Source organism: Silene latifolia, chromosome 9 (genome assembly GCF_048544455.1).
Source record: "Silene latifolia isolate original U9 population chromosome 9, ASM4854445v1, whole genome shotgun sequence".
NCBI lineage: Eukaryota > Viridiplantae > Streptophyta > Magnoliopsida > Caryophyllales > Caryophyllaceae > Silene > Silene latifolia.
The window spans coordinates 93,615,998-93,634,745 of record NC_133534.1 but is presented as its reverse complement, the minus strand read 5'-3'; the positions used below and the strand labels follow the sequence as shown (position 1 = coordinate 93,634,745).

The window sequence follows — 18,748 nt, the reverse complement described above, 5'->3', positions numbered from 1 at the left end:
CAATGCATGGCTTCCTCTTTTCTTTTTCTCTTTTCTAAACATTAGGTGTGTAAGGCTAGGGAATTAGGGTAATGATCATGCTTGCCATTCAAAATTAACAAACACAATAAACCCATTTTCCTCTTCTAAAACCGGTACCCTACATAAAATGGACTCCATTTTATTTTTGTGATTTTGTCAAATGTCATTTGTTAGGTCATGTGTCACAAACCATGCCCATAACTAATTTTAATGCATATTTATACAAATAAATATCATTTCTTAATAAATTAATTACATATGACAAATTAGCTAGTAATTCATGATCACAAATGTAAAATGGGTCATATAATTATAATTCACAACATTTTGTAATTGTAATTAATCAATCATTCTTAATTTAATTGTTTCACAAACAATAACGAATTTTAGTAATAAAATCTTTTAATTACTAAAATAAATCTTATTTAATCAAATTACAATAAGATACAAATATTCTCACTCACAAATGAATTGTTCAATTTAAGGAATTGATTAACTTGCATCGATATACAATTAATCAACTTATCTATTAAGGGAATTGTCCTATAGGTGTGACCTTAAGGGATCAACTGATCACCACCGTCAAACGACAGTAATGTCAAACTCAAGTTAGTCAATCATTACTGATTAATGTTGATCAGTTGACTATATAAATGAATCATCTCTTACGTATTCTTATCTTGAGATTTAAACATGTGATCGCACTATTGTTGAGGACACTTACTCCAACAGGTTATACTCGATCCACTCGTTCTACTCGGTCGAGTGAACGCCTTAGAAACTACGAGGTATTACATTACCCTTCCTCTCGCCCCTTCCCCCACCTCCGTAGGTAGTTTCTTTCTTTTGACACGGGTGGTCTGTCTATGTGTCTATGTGTCACTGTGTCTGTCGTTCTGTTTTCTTGTCGTGTTTTGGGGTCTATCTTCCACACGTTGGTTGTGCATGTACCTAACTCAGTGTTCTCCCGCCGCTTTCCCCACCAGCTAGTCTTTGCATGTCTATTTGGGGTTGATCCTTCTTTGCATGTCTCTTCCATGGCTTTGTTTGGCAACTTTGGGATATGTCGGTTTGTCCGGGGTTTGAGATGTGGCATGGATGGCTTGGGTGGTACGGTTGGTTTGTCGTTGTTTGGTCAGTTGTCAGTGTTTCGGTCAGAGCCTCGTCTTTTGGTGTTATCGGTGAAGTCGGATGTCTATCTGGTGAGAAGTCTGTCTTGGGTTCGGAGAGTTGTTCTCTTCCTTTGTTGTCTGAGACTCTTTTGGTTGCTTTGAGTTAATTAGTGTGGTTGTGTTGGTTTGGGTTGTGTTGTGTTGTTAAGGGCTAGTTTGTGGTGTTGGGAGGGTTGGATGCGGTGGTTCTCTAATTTCAATACCGTCGTTTAACTTTATTTTCAGCATGTTTTTACAAATAATCTCCTTTTATTGGAGACTCTTCGATAAGAGTAGTTATATTCTAGGGAATGATGGTCTTTCAAAGGCGTCGTTGGTAATGACTATGTGTTGTGTTGGTGGGAGGTTGGTTGAGGGGAGCTCTTTTGCTCTTTTTATCAGCTTACTTTGCTTTCTAGGGTTGTTAGTCTTTGGACTGTTGGGGCCAATCACCATGGTGTAGGAGATTCTGCTCTACTAAAGACAAGCTTGTTCGGCTCGTTCTTACTCCTTTCTTTCTACGCTCTTGTGGCGTAAGTGCACCTAATTCGTCCTATTGGCCTTTGAAAGTTATTAGTTTTGCTGATGACGGGGATGAAGTTGTTCGTGGCTAATCTATTCTTCATGATCGATCTCTTGTTGCTTCAGAGTGTTCTATTGTAATTTTAATTTTAATAACTGTTTATATAGGTTTTAAGTTTGGCTTTGTTGCATTAGACCTGCTTGTTGGATTTCTAGCGAAACTTAGTCAACTAGCTTGTTATGTATCTTTTGGGTATTATAAGTTGTCCTTTTTCACTCCGACAAAAAAAAAAAAAAATTAGTTTTAACAAGGAAAGGGTAATTTCATATTATAAGTTGCTCACTCTCGAGAATTCGGAGGTTCCGAGTATAAGTTGATTATAAATACAGGATTACTACTTAATTTGAGAGAGGGAGAAGACACCGGTTCTGTAAATACATGAGGTATACATGAGCTAATAAAAATACATACAAAAGGGAACAAAATTTCACAGATGAAAAGCCCCAAAAAAAAATGCCTCATGAAACAGATATTTCGTTAAGTGTCTACAACAGGTAACATTGAATACATAAACACGTTTCCTTCAAACCCGATAGCAGGTGGCTTTAATTTTAACATCAAACAGCAAGCCCGTCTGGGATTTACAGGTTCGTTCACTCATACACAATAATAATAGTAAAAATGGGAGCAGAGTATAGTAAATAAATAAAAATCACACAAGTTATTGGTCGTAGCATGAACCTGGACCGGATGGTGGACGACGAGCAAAATAGTTAGTCACGGGAGCAGCTTGAACTCCGCGCATGTTCAGAAGGCAACGAAAGTAATGCAATCGAGGAAGTACTGTGTGGTTTATGTTTCCTGAGGATGTGGATTCCCTACTACTCCACAAGCGTTCTACATGTAAAATGTCGACCAACAATTAGAGACCAAATAAAGCTGGAAATCTCCAAGGCTATACAGGATCCAAACTACATATAGACTACGGAGCGCAATAGAATCCAATAGCAGTCAAGGGTCAATTAGTAATGTTGACAAGGAATGTGATGAGAGCAAATGTAATGAGGCCCAGGAAGGGCAGCAAATGACCAATTCAGATTGAGTTCGGTTGATTTCACAAGATAACTCATTTCATTTAGTTTATGGGTAAATTGGAACTAAGTGGAGGGTGAAGCACCAAAGAGGTGTCATCGACGTGATTCTCGTGCTCAACATAATTCAATGTATGCAAAGGCAGTGTCAACAATGCAAATGAATTCTTTGACACCACTTCCTGGCTGTCAAATACATCCCCCCGAATACCACTAAGTCCACAATGTATAGAACTTAAAATCTCCCTAACCCGTGTTTCAAGTCAAGCAAAGATGTGGTTTGCGGATGACCCATAACAAAAACTGGGTCAAAGAGTAGTACATAAACTAACAACTTGAGAAGACAAGAAGCACAAACAAGTGTCATACCTATATCCAAGTGTCAAGTATTCGGGATGAGTACGCAACATAATATGCAGTCTTAGAGTGAGTGACACACTACTAACCCTTGACCTAGATGCTATATACCCACTATATTGTCCATGGTTCATGGCTTCCATTTCAAGAAGATTGAGGGAAATCCAAACTTCTGAATATGATTACCAGGCAAAAAAAATTGTGACGTGCCAAAATTATTTACCTGCAGCAGCAGCAGCCCGAGGCCAGATTGTTTGCTGAACGTCCGAAGTATCACCAGTCTCACCCCACATGCATACTTCTCCTCCAAGAATCAAATCTTGCTGAGCGGCATCACTAATTCCTTCCAATGGCTCTGCATCGTAGACAGGTTGCCATGGGACATCAAGATGATCAAGATACCAAACACCTTGATTGCTGTAAATACATCTAAATCCTTTAGCAACGGCTCTGGGACAAATACCAGAGACCAGCCTGCATTGATTAAAAGTATTCTTCGCATTTCATTATCTAGAAACAGGGAGAATCTGATGAGAAACACAGAAAGGATTGTTGAAATGAAAGAAGGCAAACCAATTATGCACAACTGTCCTCGGATTCAGTTTTGATGGAAAATTGATGAACGTTTCTTCCCTGCAGTCTCATATATTCATTCTTATCAGATTTTACAACAAAGGGTAAAAGCAATTATTTAAGCACGAGTACCACCCACAAAAATATAAAACACAAGTTATTGAGGTATGAATGATAAAATGGACACTATAAAAAAAAGGATCCGTACCCGAAATCAATAAATCACTTCCACACAAGTTTACAAAGTCACCATTGCATTTGTAGCTTAAGCAAGATCACTCAACTTTGGCTAACAACTTTTCCTATTCTAGATCTAACATTAAATTTACTTAGAGAAGGTCCCCTCTAATTGATTACTGCCTGGTTTTAAGGGCTACGCGTGACGAAGTCCATATACACTTTTCTGACAAAAAAATTGTAAGCCATCATCATGTATTTTGAGGAAATATTCCTTTAGGTCAAGAAAGCCAATACTACGAAGTAATAATTTTAATAAAACGTGTGCGATAAAACTTGGTGTTCATTGATTTAGGGAATGGAGGCAATCCATCTTATAAGACAATTAATGGAGAAATATGGGGACAAGAAAAATGATTTACATATGGTGTTCATTGATTTAGGCGTATGATAGTGTCAAGGCAAGTAATTTGGTGGGCATTAACAAAGAAAAGGGTATCGCGAAAAGATATTGATCTTATAAAGGACATGTATGAGGGAGACACGACTAGTAGAAGGACTAATGTCGGGAAGACAGAAGAGATCCCTATTACAATTGGAGTGCATCATGGTTCTACTCTTAGTCCTTTGCTATTTGCTATTGTTATGAACGAATTGACTAAATCAATTCAATACGAGGTTCCATGGTGTATGATGTTCTTGCACAATAATATGCTATTTGATGAAAAAAAGGATGGAGTTGAAAGGAAATTGGAGCTCTGGAGTTTGGAGACAAACGTTAGAATCTCGAGGTACACTGAGTAGAAAAAAGACGAAACATTTCAAGTGTAGATTTATCGTAAATATGGGGATAGTTTATGGTTAGGTATTTAAGATCTATTATCCATAGTGATCAAATAATTAGATAGAGATGTAGATCCATCGAATCAAATGGTTGAAGTGGAAAAGCGACACTTGGATTTCTCTGTGATTCGAGTGTACCCTATATGTTAAAAGGGTAAATTATATTGTGCACTGCTATTAAGGCATGTACTCTTATTTGGTACTGAGTATTGAGCGGTAAAACATGGACATGTACAAAAGATGAGGGTAGCTGAGATGCGTATGTTTTCCTGGATCAATGGTCACGTAAGAAATGATGTAAATGATGGGTTGAGGAACGAGGTGGTCCGGGAGAAAGTAGGTGTTAGCGTCGATTGAAAATAAGATGAAAGAAAACCGTTGAAGGTGGTTTGGCCATGTGTAGCAGAGAGCTTAAAAGGCAGCACTATGGAGGATTTAATTTAGAGTTCCGAAATGGGTAATATTGTTAGGGAAGGGGAAGACCCAAACATGGATAAAGGATGATTGTGGAGAAAAAGAATTCATATTAGAAGATTTAGTTTGAGTTTGGTATATTTACACGTCTTTTATCAATTTACATGAAAGATTTTTTTTTTTTAATTTTATTTATGTTCTACAACCCCATTTTGCCACTTTAAGATCGGTTTTCACACTTTTCTTACTCTATTTTCTTACAAAAACACTCGTTTCGTCTAATATTTAAGTATTTTCTTTTACTTTGTTTATTTACTTTTGACTTTATTGGCGGATTCAAACCTCGATGGATTCGGATCATGATTCAAGTTAACGGGCCCCCAAACATACCCAACCGGCCCCCCAAACATACCCAAACTATGTTGGGACTAAGGCTTTGTTGTTGATTGCAATAAACCTTGGAATGAGTTACCTAAACCATATTTCATAAACCTTGATGAAATCCCAACATACCTCTCATTTAAATATACTCGCCTCTATTTGAAATAAAATCATGTATGTTGTATCTGATGCGTCATAATTATATACACATTTATGTCTCCCCTTAGTTGCTTTTGAGACGGTTTTGTACTATAATATGTTAATTATATGCCGTTTATATTAGAAATGTCGATACTTCCGCCTTTTGGTGTTTTAATGCAGATTGGATGCAATTAGATAATATTGAGCACCGCAGAGTCGACAAGACGGAGCACGAAAAGAATGACTCCAGAGTCGAGGTAAAAAGCCAAGAAAACAAGAAGACACGAAGAAAGTGATCTACTGAAGTCACTCGATCCAGTGTTGCTTTCGGATCTACGCACTCTATTTACGGTTCTTCTTAATCTTTCCTCGTTAATTATTAATTCAAGTTCTAGTTTCATAATTGCTTTGTTATTCATCTTATTAATGCTTTTAATTATGTTTTCCCTTCATCTTATCGTTGTAGTTATTATTAGTATGAGTAACTAATTCATTAATTGTAATACTCCGTATTTAATAATTATATAATAATAATATTTTATATTTAACGAGTTGGCTTGAGACGGAATAATATAATAATATAATAATAATAAGATACATGTATTTATACACTCACCTTCCTCACCTTATAATCCCACCATTATCCCCTCAAACCTTATTCCAACATAATCCACCACAAAATCCACAAAAGATAAGGGAGAAGAGAGAAAGAGAGGAAAAGGAGATTCCGTCACCACGCCTCAAGATCGTAAGGTAAACCGTCTTATACTAGCCTTTATATTATTTTATTCATACCTTTGACCCGTCCCGACCTTGACCCATCTTTGACCCGCCTTGGACCACCAATGGACGGCCGTTGACCACCCAAAACAGATCATGACCGAGTAGAAAAGGGGGTTTTAGGGGGTTGTGTCATGCGGGTTAGGGCTAAGATTTCGAACGGGTTACGGGCCGGTTTTTGTCTGGGCTAGGGCAGATCCGGGTTGAGGGTTGAGGGTTGAGGGGTGGTCATGGGTGGCCGTGAGGGTGGCTGTAGGTGGCGGAAAAGGGGAGAGAAAGAGGGTGTCGGGTTTTTTGTTGTTGTTGCATCGTTGTTTGTTGTTGGTGCTGCCGTGTTGTTGTTGGTGGCTGCCGGTGGTTGCCCCGTCGTGGTGGGTGACCACTGTACCCACCGTGGTCAGGAGTGGTGGCCGCCGCCGGCGAGGGTGGCTGTTTTGAGGTTGGTTGCGGGTTGTGTGGGTATGTGTGTGTGTGTGTGTGTGTGTGTGTGTGTGGTGGGGGTGGGGGGGGGGGGGGTATTGCGGGTGGTGTGTTGGTCTCGGGTCTTGTTGGTGGTGGTGGTGGTGGCTACTAGTGGTGGTGGTGGTCCGCGGTGGCAGCGGAAGCGGAGGTGGTGTAGTGGGGGCTTGAGGGAGTCGGGTTTTTGGGTAATTGTATAAGACGGGTTTTATTTATTTAATTTAGTCGTATACGTATTAATTAATATAATTATACGTATTGGTATGATTAGATTCGTATAATTATACGTATTTGAATATGTATTAGATTCATATATTTATACGTCTTTGTATGATTGGATGAGTATAGTTATACGTATTTGTATTATTATCGTATTTTAGGAAATGGGTTTTGTGAGACGGTTTTACGAGACGGGCCTAGCTTGTGCGGATTTGCTAAAAGATAGGTTATTGCATTATAACATGATATCGGTTAAGATGATTGGATGAGTCGGTAATTGACATATTCTGTGGTATCCTGCATCATTGTATTTGTCATATATGTTGGACAATATACGGTTGTGTTTGTTGGTGGTTGTTGAGGAGACGGGAGACGGTTGGGAGACCGTCTTCCGCTTGGATCGTCGCCTCTTGGAGCTTTCCCACTCCAAGAGGGAGGGATGTGCACATTAATGACTTGAATTTGGAGGGCCTCGTGTGGTTGAGATACGACGGGTCTGGCAGGGGATCCGGTTGGCTTTCGGACCCGGTACGTCTGGGCGTGTCCCGGTACCTGTTTGTGGTTATCGGTCTGTCTGGGCGTGTCCCGGTACCAGTGTGGTTGACGGTATGTCTGGGCTAGTCCCGGCTAGTACGAGTGAGATTGTCGGTATGTCTGGGCGTGTCCTGGTACCGTGGTGGCGGTTGTTTGATATCATGTCATTCATATCATAGTCATGTTGTATGCTCACACACTCGAGTCGTGTCACACTTTAATTCACTTTAATTATTTATTGAAACTGACGTTTCCATGTATTTGTCACCTCTCTCTTTTGGGGTGGCTTGTGTTGATCCAATGATATCCTTTGGTCATATGGCGAGCATGTTGTGTTCAGTTTGATTAGATAGTACGCGGGAGACGGGACGAGCTTGATGATATTACGAGACGAGTCTAGTTGGCTAGAAGAGTATAGATGTCACGAGTTGTATTTTATTTATTCATTTGTTTACGTTTATGTAATTCATTAAACATTACATTAATAAAATGTTCTTTAATTGGAGTTTTGAAACACTACCTGGGGAAACCGAGATGGTAACGCTCCAATTATCTTGGCCGGATAGTTAGGGTGTTACATTAATCTAGGTTGAAAAGGGGTTCTAGGTTGTTAGAAGGGGGCTTAATTAATGAGTTAATTGTTAAACTGCTTTTAGTTGTTGTTCGATTGTTGTCTTGAATCTATTAGTGGCCAAGATTAGTTAATTAGTCTTGCAAATTAGGATTATCACTGACCGGCTTAAGACTAATATAGGCTGCGACAATTGAATAGACTCGCTTAATTATAACGACCGCATGTTAAGTTAAGATCTAAAGGGTATATTTGAGTCGACCGATCATATGACCTTAAACAACGTAATTGCTCTCTTAATTAGTTAAATCACACAACAGATAACATACCTAGTGAACTTGATCCCTAGACCTTTTAATCTTATTGAATTTGTTATTTTTATATTCGCAATTAGTTATAGAAAACAAAACAACCTTCAAGAATTAACTTAAAGACGGATTAATACAATAGCAAATAGTTAATTACCGCCTCTCTTTGGATACGATACCCTACTTACTGCTAGCTATTAGTTAGTAATGAGTTAGGTTTATTTTGATATAGGTGATATGACTTTAGCCTTATCACTATCCGCCATGTACAAATGTGGTTCACACTTTTGAGTTAGTAATGAGTTACGTTTCATCTACAAGGACTCAAGATTAGGTAGGACGCTGACTTTTGAGCCACACGAGATGTCATATTGCTCACTAATCAGAGAAAGTTTTAGTCAATACACAAAGGTTAGGCATACCAGTTGACAGGGGTCCGATTGTTTGAAATAGCTATTTCTTGAGCTTTAACCACAAAATAATGGTAAGCATCTTTAGTAGTCATGTTCCTGTCAGTTAACCTGCATTAAAAAATTATTACCAAACAGAAATAGGGAGTGTTGAACATTAATACACAGACAAGAGTAGCACCATAAGAAAATAGTAGACAAATAAAGGCTGGGTGAGAAATCAGGAAATGAAAAAAGTAAAAGTAGGTAGAGAAAAAAAAAGGAGTGAGGACTTGTTGGTCTTTCTTCTTTCTTCCCTGGAAATACAAATGGACCCTTTAATTTGGCTCTTGATCACGCACAAAATGACTTCAAACATAAATGTTCATGAAGACGTCCATGTTGCATAACTCAGCACTAAATTCCCTATTATTTCATTCTTAGAGTGTTGAGTTGACAAATAAAACCCCCATTCCCTAACCTCTTTACAATCTCTTCTAAAAGAAAGCCACTGTTGAGGAAGTTGTTTCATAGGAACACAACCGTCATCATTGAAATACTTTCCAATTCACCTGTGATGTAGATTTGGAAGTTTAAAACTCCTAGTAAAGCTTTTTTTAGACTGGGTAGTAGTCAAAGGGAAAAAAAAAGGGACTTGCTATTTGCAACACAAACATTACTTAATCCTACACTTTTTTTCCGACTTTACCTCTCACATTTCTTACCCACAAACAAACCCTGGAGAGAGAAAGAAAGAGACAAGGAGGGGGGGACCATGTAATAGGCGGCCCACGATCACTACCTAATCGGCGACGGAGAGGGGATGAAGGGATTGTGTCGGCGGCGTAGAAGAGAGAAGAGGTTGGGTAGGTTGAGTCGACGATGATGCTAGGTAGGGTGGTCGACAGAGAAAGAACATCGAGATTGACGGCGAGTCTAGGTAATGTGGTCGCCGGTGAGGGCGGGGGGCGGGGTTGAGTAGAGTGCGGTCGTGTGCGTTGACGGACGGAGAAGGAACATTGGGGTTGTTAGGGAGGCAAGACAGGATGGTCGAATGGTCGACTGCGGGGTTGGGTAGGGTTGTCGATGGCGGGGTAAGGGTTGCAAAAGAAGAAAATGAATCCCTCTATTACCCGCGGCCGCCACCCCCCAACTTAATTTCCCTCCTACCCTCTTTGCTAACCAAACAAGTCCCTCCTTTCAGTCCAAATCTCCAACTCCCAACAAGACCTTACATTATTGGCAGGATGGCACAAGGGAGCTTTCCTTCCAAACCTTCCATATATAGATGGGATTTTGGTAAGGGTTGTAGGAGGGAAAAGGGATTCCTCTATATTTTTACCAGATTTTATATGGAATGTTCCACGTATTAATTGTCCATACTCAAATGAAAGTTATTAATATTCAAATGCATCATAAAATAGGAAACAGTAATCAAGATAGACAGAACATATAACACTAAGGAACGTACCATTGCTTTATATGTGGTGTAGTGTTCCAACAATCTGTGAAGAAAAACAAAAAATCAGATTCATCAAGTTTAATCCTTCATATATGAGCTACATCTCTAGCACACCATATTACCTGAAGTTTAATTCCATATATGAGCTACATCTCTAGCACACCATATTACCTGAAGTTTAATTCTTCATATATGAGCTACATCTCTAGCACACCATATTACCTGGAGTATCTGTGTCCGGCACATGACACTCACACTTGGTAGCCTCTACGACAACTAGACTACACACATGTTTCCAAATATAAGTTTTAAAATTTTAATTTTTAGGAACTAAATCCTAGTTTACCGAAATTAAATTCAAAACCATTGTATTTCTGTCTTTTAAATCAGACCAAGATGAACATTATCAACCCAAAAAAAAAGCATCCCCTTGGGCCATGGTAAGTGATTGGCTGGATTTGTCTGTTTTGAAACCCCAACCACTACCTAAAATCACTACGAACCCATAATCTAAAACTACCCCAACAAGATAACCCACTAACTTCTCAACATTTACGTTAAACTTCAACCGCTACCCTCTTTCCTTCTTTCTCTCCATTCAAACGTGCTCTTATTTCCCTTTCTAGTCCATATTTGCTCTTCAACTCTACTCTGTGTGAGCTTAATTCGTTCTCGGCATCATTCTTGTAAGTAAGTTAGTGTTTTATTTTGTCTTATAAGTTTAGGACTTAAATTTCAACCTAAGGACCAACTGCTGCCTTTTCTTTGTGTGTTCATCAATCCATAAACGACGAGAAAGACAGATTTGGTGAAGGTGCAGAATTTGTTGTTGAAGATGATTTCTAACCTGCAACACTTTGTCAAGGTAGCGAGGGCTTGTGTATTTTCGCCCTTAGGGCTTATGTTGTTGGATGTGGGTGTGTTTGTTACATATTGTAATACTAATGCATAAATTAATGCTTTAACGTACTTCAAGTTGAAGGTGGTTAGCTTGTAATTGTATGTTGATGCTGCGCTTCTATCATAGTTGAAGTGTGTGGAGCGATTGTGTATTCAATTTCAAGATGTTTGTGATATTGTTATGCACAAAAGGCCTCCGGGAACGGAACAGTATGAAGGTGTCCCAGATCGAGGCGTGAGATTCTGGTCAGGACTCAGGACTCATGTCCTGCATCGGGATTACCATGCTGTTGTATTTTGTTTCAGCAATGATCCACGGTCGGGAGAACATTGTCCTGGATCGGGGGTTCTGTTAGATTGTCGTGAGTTTTGGTACCCAAAGACGATGTTCAATCACATAGATGATTACCTATTTTGTCCCAACTATCTAATATAAAATCAAACGAATGTTTAATCATCTAATACTTACTATTGCGCCGTGTACATCAAAAATAATGTGATTAAACTAAATTAAAGTGTCGATTGAGAATATACTGAAATGGTTACTTTTGTACTGTGTGCTCAATTATCAAGGCTGTTGAATATCGTTACCATTTGTATAGAAATTTTGTCCTACGCCTATCCGGACTAGGTAAGGCTTGGGTCATTGTTGTAGTGCACTTGAGTAGTTAGCATTGTGAAATATTACACGCTATGAATTAGATCAATTCACAAAAGGTTGTGGTTTGCCGTTTTACGGATAGGTTATTCATAGAGATGCTTGTGTCTATTTTTTGTCGTTTGTCTGCTCTCTAAGCTTAACAGTTATGTCGCTCGAGAGTTTGGTCAATCTTAGACAAGACTAGGATTGAGAGGTTCCATTTCTACCATAAGGTGACGGACGGTGTGAGAAGTTGTTTCGCCAAGGATGTGTTCAGGTGGAACTTGTCGTCTTTCGTACTCATTTGTGGTTGTGTTTTGCACAAAGTGTTGAGCAACACATGTAGATTGTTACTACGGTTGGATTTGTGAATCACATGTTTAATTGGATCTACTATTGTTTATTGTTGATTCGAGTACCTCAAATGGCAGAAGAACAAAATGACTTTAGACCTTGTTGGAACGTATAGGCAGTCCTTTATAATGATTCTTATATAACATACCTAAAGATTAAAAATTCGTGCGTTTTTGGGTAAAATGTAACTTGGTAACTGGGAAGCGCTTAGACTAGCAAACGGGTCAACTGGATTGGGTGCGGGTTGGGTCATTTCGGGTTAGCAAGGAATCGAGTTATTTCAAGGGTCATTTTTGAGGCTTGTAATTATTTAGGGATAATTATCAGCATGCAAGATAAACATTCAGAACATGTCAAATTGGTCCAGGTGAATTCGAGTTACAGCATCGGGTCCCGTATGGGCCGGGTCAACTTTGTCAGGTCTAGAAGCGCATAAAAACTAACCGCTAACATTACATGAGTTTCAAAATCTTGTTGGTTCTCGGCTCTTGTTTAGCTGCTTGCTTGGGCTTTGGGCACTCGACTTGTGGTTAAGGATATATTAGTTGGAACATTTTAATAACTTTACTATAGTTGTTTAAGAGTGAGTATTTATTTCCATTCCAAAGTTGTAATCAGATTAATTTGGTTTTGGATTAGTAAAGAACATTAGCATCTCGGTATTTCCCCCAACGTGGTACTTAAAAATGTGACTAGACTTTATTGTCTAGTGAATTTCACTTTTTGAAAATTCGGATTATAACAAAGATACCTCAATTTAAGCCAAGAACATCAGTCTTTTCGTTAAATAGGAGACTCCGACTCTTGGACAAGCAATCATGAGTCTTGACTCTACTACTTCTAGTTGTGTTATTATAGGATAGGATATATGAGTACAGAGAGACACGCCAAAACTCGTCTCCAAATTTGTTTTACAAAAGAGGGAAAAAGTAATAGATATATGTTTATTCTCATTCTTGATCAATCAAGATGATACGTGCATTTTATATAGTCTTGCATTTTATATAGTCTTTTTTGAGCCTTTATTGCACGTATTTCTATGCGATTCTCGTAGTATTATGCTACAAATGTCCCCCGGATAGTCTACTTTGGTTTGCCTTGCTTTATTTGCAGGAATGGACCCGAAAGTAGCGGAATCATGCCTTTTTCTGTCCCTTAGTATGCATTTATGGAGATGGAAGAATTGGAGCAGAATTACTATGCCTCGGGAATCGTGAAGTCGTCTCGGAAGCCAAATCAACGAGCAAGGAGCTGGTTCAGTGGTATTTACCTCGATCGAAGGCTTTTGTTGGCCAATTTGTTCGATCGAGCAAATGTGGGTGGTTAACAATGCTCGATCGATCGAGAGGACCCTGTTGTTCTCGACCGAGAGGTGCATATTTGAGGTTCCTCGATCGAGTAGTCTAAGTCCTCGATCGAGAGGTTTTGCCAAGGAAGTGTTCGATCGAGGAGTTTAAAGCTCCTCGATCGAGAGGATTTCTATCTGAACGCGAGATTTTATTTCGCGTGAACTTATTTATCTTATTAAGTTATGTTTAATAAATATCTTTCCTATATAAAGGAAAGACGTCATTAGGTTAGGTTATCTTTCATTTATCTTTTAATCTCTTAATCCCAAAATTATTCTTAAGCATTCAGTTAGTTAGCAGACACTTTTCTTCCGTTGTTCGACGTTATTTCGTTCTTTTGGCCGTATCTTAGACTTTGTAATCCTTCTTACTTTCTCTATTCAATTTAATTCTTGTTTTGCATACTTTATTTCTTCCCTATAATTTCTGATTTTATTAGTGTTGTTAATTAATTTATGCAATTCTTTTTTATTCATCTCTATAACATGTCTTCTATTATTTCATCAATTATTGCTAATTTCATTATGAACATGCGTAGCTAATTCTTCTCTTGCTAGGATTAGGGGAGCCATGGTAGTAAAACAATGATGTTATAATTAGATTAGACGGTTTACATGTGAGAATTGATTCATAGCAATTTAATTGTAATCGTTTAGTTGAGTGCACGCTTCTAAACTAGTTAATCTGGTTAAATTCAGACCTAGATCGAAAGATTGGAATGAATAGACCTGTTATGGACAATAGACTAGGAGGGTGAAAGCTAAGTAAGTAGTATTTTAGGGCGGATAGCGAACCGGAAGGACCTTTCCTTTACCCTTCTCACATTAGACCGATTGATCTCATTATGACCGAATTGGCTAATTATCATGGTGAACCGACATTCTAGCATTTCTCTCTATTTTTGATCACATCTTATTTCATCCTTGTTAATTTTATTGTTGTCTTTCTCTTTGCCTTATTCTCAGTTTAGTAGTTTAGAAAACAATTTAAACACCCTCAATTTGTTACCTGACGGACTAGAATAACAAGTAGATATAATAGTCTCCTTGTGGAGTACGATACCCGACTTACCTCTACTATATTAGTTAGAGCCAGTTGGTTTATTTTTGATAGGGTTGCGACAGCCGTGTCACAAGACTCCCGTTGATTCAAAGAAGATGGATTAATCAGGGTTTCGAAAAAATATAAGAACTAAGTTGTCAAAATTACCTGTATTAACCTCATCGCCACCTAAGTGAAAGAGCTCAAACGGAAATAGTCTTTTCAGATCTGGAAAATACGTAGCATATCAAAATCAGCTTAACGTAACATATACAAAAACATCAGAGAATGCAAATAACTTCACATATTGTTGAGTTGTACTCTCTCCATTCAACTTCACTTTGCACATATGCTTTATGCACAAATATTAAGAAAACTATATTATAGTACTCCCTCCGTCCCGGTCATTTGTTGTCCTTTGGTTTTGGCACAAAGACCAAGGAAAGAGAAATGAGTCAATTACTAAATGACTTGTGGAATAAATTGAGTGTGAATGGTCAAATTGATCATCAAGTTCATTCTTAAAATAGAAAGGACAACAACTCACTAAGACACCCCAATATGGAAAAGAACAACAAATGACCGGGACAGAGGGAGTATTAAAAGTACAACAAGTGGATATAAAGTGTTAGGATTTTGTGTAATTTGTGTTTAAGAAGTGGGCCTTAATAGTGGAATTATAGTATTATAGTAATAAAAGTACAACCAAATAAGGAAAGGTGCAATGTGGAGTTGAATGGACGGAAAAGGAATACATGTAATGTGGAGTTGAATGGAGGGAGTATATGATTTGTTTTTAAGACGCCAATTTCATGATAATATGATTCAAAGTATTTTCCGAGCTGCCCGGTGCTACTGATTCTCAAATCAGGTACATAAAAGAGACGATCATTCTTTCAAAGTTCAATTATCAGAATCAATGCCGTCACCATATCAATACAATCTATTCTTTATCAGGAGTGTGATGACATTCTATTGCTTCATGGATGCTATAGCCGTGACTGCCTCTTTCATGCCTTATTAGTCAACTCCCTCTAGCCCCCATGGTTTTAAATCTCGGTATCGGTCGTAGTCGTAGTCGCGGTATCGGTATAATCGGTCCTTAATCGGTCGTCACGGACGGATTGTGGAGAATCTCGGTGATTTCTCGGGCGACATCTCGTATCGGTAGAGTGAAAATCCGATACAACTCGGCCGAGATTTTGAACCCTGCTAGCCCCTCCCTCTAGCCCTCTAGGTTATTTCACTACATATTTGGAAGGAAACAAGGAGACCTGATGAAATGGTCCTCCACTTAAATATACGGAATGGTCATATAGCTCCTGACTAAAAGTCTAAAAACAGATACTCCACTTATAATAATATCTTAATTTTCTGTTTCATCCAACCATAAAACCTAATACAAATGATAGCACTATGCCACTATGACAGACTTCTTCACCAAAAAGTCAAAAACTAGGATGGACTTCCAAAGAGTCATTCTATTGTCCAAACTCCAAAAGCAATGAGAACTGCCTACAAAATCTGAATATTTTACCTTTCATAATACCAGAAACCACATCAAAAGTGAAATTTTTGGACACATCGAGTGGCTCTTTACAAGTTAAAGATGGCCAGAGGTCAGGATATCCAATACCCCTGTACACGAAATAAAATATGACTTTGAAGTATTACCCAATGGTCCATAACATAATTGCAAATCAGAAAAATAAATAAACCAAATTTTTTTAACAGTGGATATAAAAGTAAATATAAGAAAGTCAGACAATATTACATACCATGATTCCGCATGACCAGGCACATCGATTTCTGGCATAACATGGATGCCTGCCGCAAGTAATAGGAGTTATCTAAGGCTAAGCCCCAACAATGCTAAAAGCATTCAGTTTACTCAGGAACAAGGAAAATGGCTGGCAGCATTTTATTAGCAGATCTAGTGTTTTCTGATTGACACTATCACTAACACCAATCTGATGTCTAGACATTTGAATTTTACTGTAACTCATAAGTTTATTTAGTAAATAGTTTGTCAATGAATGGCAAAGCCAAGAACACTAAAGCTGCAACACAGCAATAAAAAGAAATTGCAGTCTATGTCACTGAAGGAACAAAAACTCTTACAACAAAGAGCCACTTCTCACCACTCATTACCAAGACCACCCAATCATCAACTTCTACCACATAATCCAAAGTAAAGAATCCCCTCCCAAGATATGAGCAACAACATCCTAAACAATTACAAAAACATTATTAATTAAAGTCCCATACCTCTGATCTTTGCATAGCTGTGTTTGAGTGATTGCAGGCACATGAAAAATAGAAGAAAGAAATCGATAAATATGGTAATCATAAAAAGATGTTGATAACAATAGTGATGTTGATAACTAAATTATGAAGAACATTACCCCACTGCCTCAAAGGCTCCCGTCTATAATGAGCTAAGAGTGGTTTGTTGTACTTGTACATAACCTTTCTTGTGTGCCCTTGATGACCCATAATGAAAATTGTGTCGAGAATTGCAAACTGACTACAACATCACAATATAAGAAGCACTAACATCTTAGAGAGTCATTTTGTTTTCGTCTATCTTACTCCAAAACCGAAGAATGATGCTTTTTTTTACTCCTTTAGATATGAAGGACATCGTGAATGAAATACAGAATAAATTTAAAAAAAAAAAAGCTCCATCCAACCTCTTGTGAGGGAAAACATCTGAGGTCCAGAGACCAGAGATGTGAAATATGATTTCTACATAGTAACTTTATCAAATTTGCCTTTGGGATATGTTATACAAGTGCGTTTAGTAGGCAAAATAAAATATTGACCAAAACAAGACAAATAATGTACACCCTTCATTCCTGTGCTTGTTTACAATTCACAATAGAAGCTGAAACAGGAGTACCACTCATTTTAACAATAAGCCTATGTTACTCCGACACTTCACTTAACTGTCGTGTCGCATGTCGGTGTCCGACACGACACGACACTTCGACACTTCAATTTAGACCACAAAACAGGAAAATTCACCCCAAATAGCCGTGTCGGCGTGTCTGAGTAACACAGCAATAAGCATAGTCTAATCGACGAGGTCAACAAAACTATCAATATCATCCTTGCTGAAAGCGGGCGGAGTGAAGAGCAAAAACAAAAAGATCCAGCCAATCATCTCACAAGCTTAATGTGGGGTTGCTAGGACCAAGGAGACACAATACAACAAAACCATATCAAATCAGCTAAAACCCGGTCAAGATGAGGCCATGGCCCCAATCTACAGAATTTCAATGACCTTGAGCCCAAGAAGTGACAGATGCAAGCACACAACTGGGGTATTTATGCCCCTGTATTTTTGAAGGAAAATTCCCCAATTTTATTTACTCAGAAAAGAACTTGGTACCAGATGGTGGGACTTTGTCACTCATTTTCACTGTTTCCGCGTGATTTTCTAAACCTACTGGGTATATGGAGTATGCATGTCAGTGGATGAAAAACTACACATCCAACAAAGTGATATTCTGTCCCTCCTACAGCATCTCAGCCGGAAATTTGCTTACTAGCAACATACGTCATGCCGCCACAAGCCCACAACACAGCAAATTTGTGCCATAATCAATTGACAACACAGTTGTCACTTCTCAGTGGGAAACGCATTAACTGACAATCACTTACTTGACAATTTCATAAGCATCTTCCGCTGTATACCGCTCCCACTTGGAGTATGAGCCTTTCCACAAATATGGATATGATGGTGTTTCAAAAGGAAAAGACTCCTCGTCTACAATGTGCCAATGAAGTACGTTCTACTGAATACAATTCTGAAACATTAGAACTCGAAACAAATTGTCTATAATCAAGACAAGAATGTGACAGCTATAAAGCAATTTCAAAATAGACCAGAATGTGGCATTTGCACAAAAAGTTTAAATAGACTTTAGGCGAAGAGAAAAACTTACAAGTTTAGCATACATCATGGAATCAAGAATCTGCTTTATAACATCTATAGGTAGATAATGCCGAGAAGTATCTGCAAGGAATATTTGATATCAGCCGTATAATGAGCCCATCCCCCAGAC

General features: G+C 38.4%; 1 protein-coding gene across 1 annotated transcript in view; it reads right to left on the bottom strand.

Annotated features, from left to right (window-relative positions):
• Positions 1-2,180: 2,180 nt before the first annotated feature.
• The window catches only part of LOC141599963 (beta-hexosaminidase 1), a 34,851-nt gene continuing 18,283 nt past the window's right edge, over positions 2,181-18,748 (bottom strand). The window contains exons 5-15 of the mRNA XM_074420113.1: positions 18,629-18,699; positions 18,345-18,475; positions 16,947-16,963; positions 16,457-16,505; positions 16,216-16,316; positions 14,847-14,906; positions 10,404-10,437; positions 8,966-9,064; positions 3,717-3,776; positions 3,367-3,617; positions 2,181-2,592 (exon numbers count right to left, since the gene is read on the bottom strand). Coding sequence (XP_074276214.1) covers positions 2,417-2,592; positions 3,367-3,617; positions 3,717-3,776; positions 8,966-9,064; positions 10,404-10,437; positions 14,847-14,906; positions 16,216-16,316; positions 16,457-16,505; positions 16,947-16,963; positions 18,345-18,475; positions 18,629-18,699 — 1,049 coding nt within the window. The 3' untranslated portion in view covers positions 2,181-2,416. The remainder of the gene's footprint in view (positions 2,593-3,366; positions 3,618-3,716; positions 3,777-8,965; positions 9,065-10,403; positions 10,438-14,846; positions 14,907-16,215; positions 16,317-16,456; positions 16,506-16,946; positions 16,964-18,344; positions 18,476-18,628; positions 18,700-18,748) is intronic.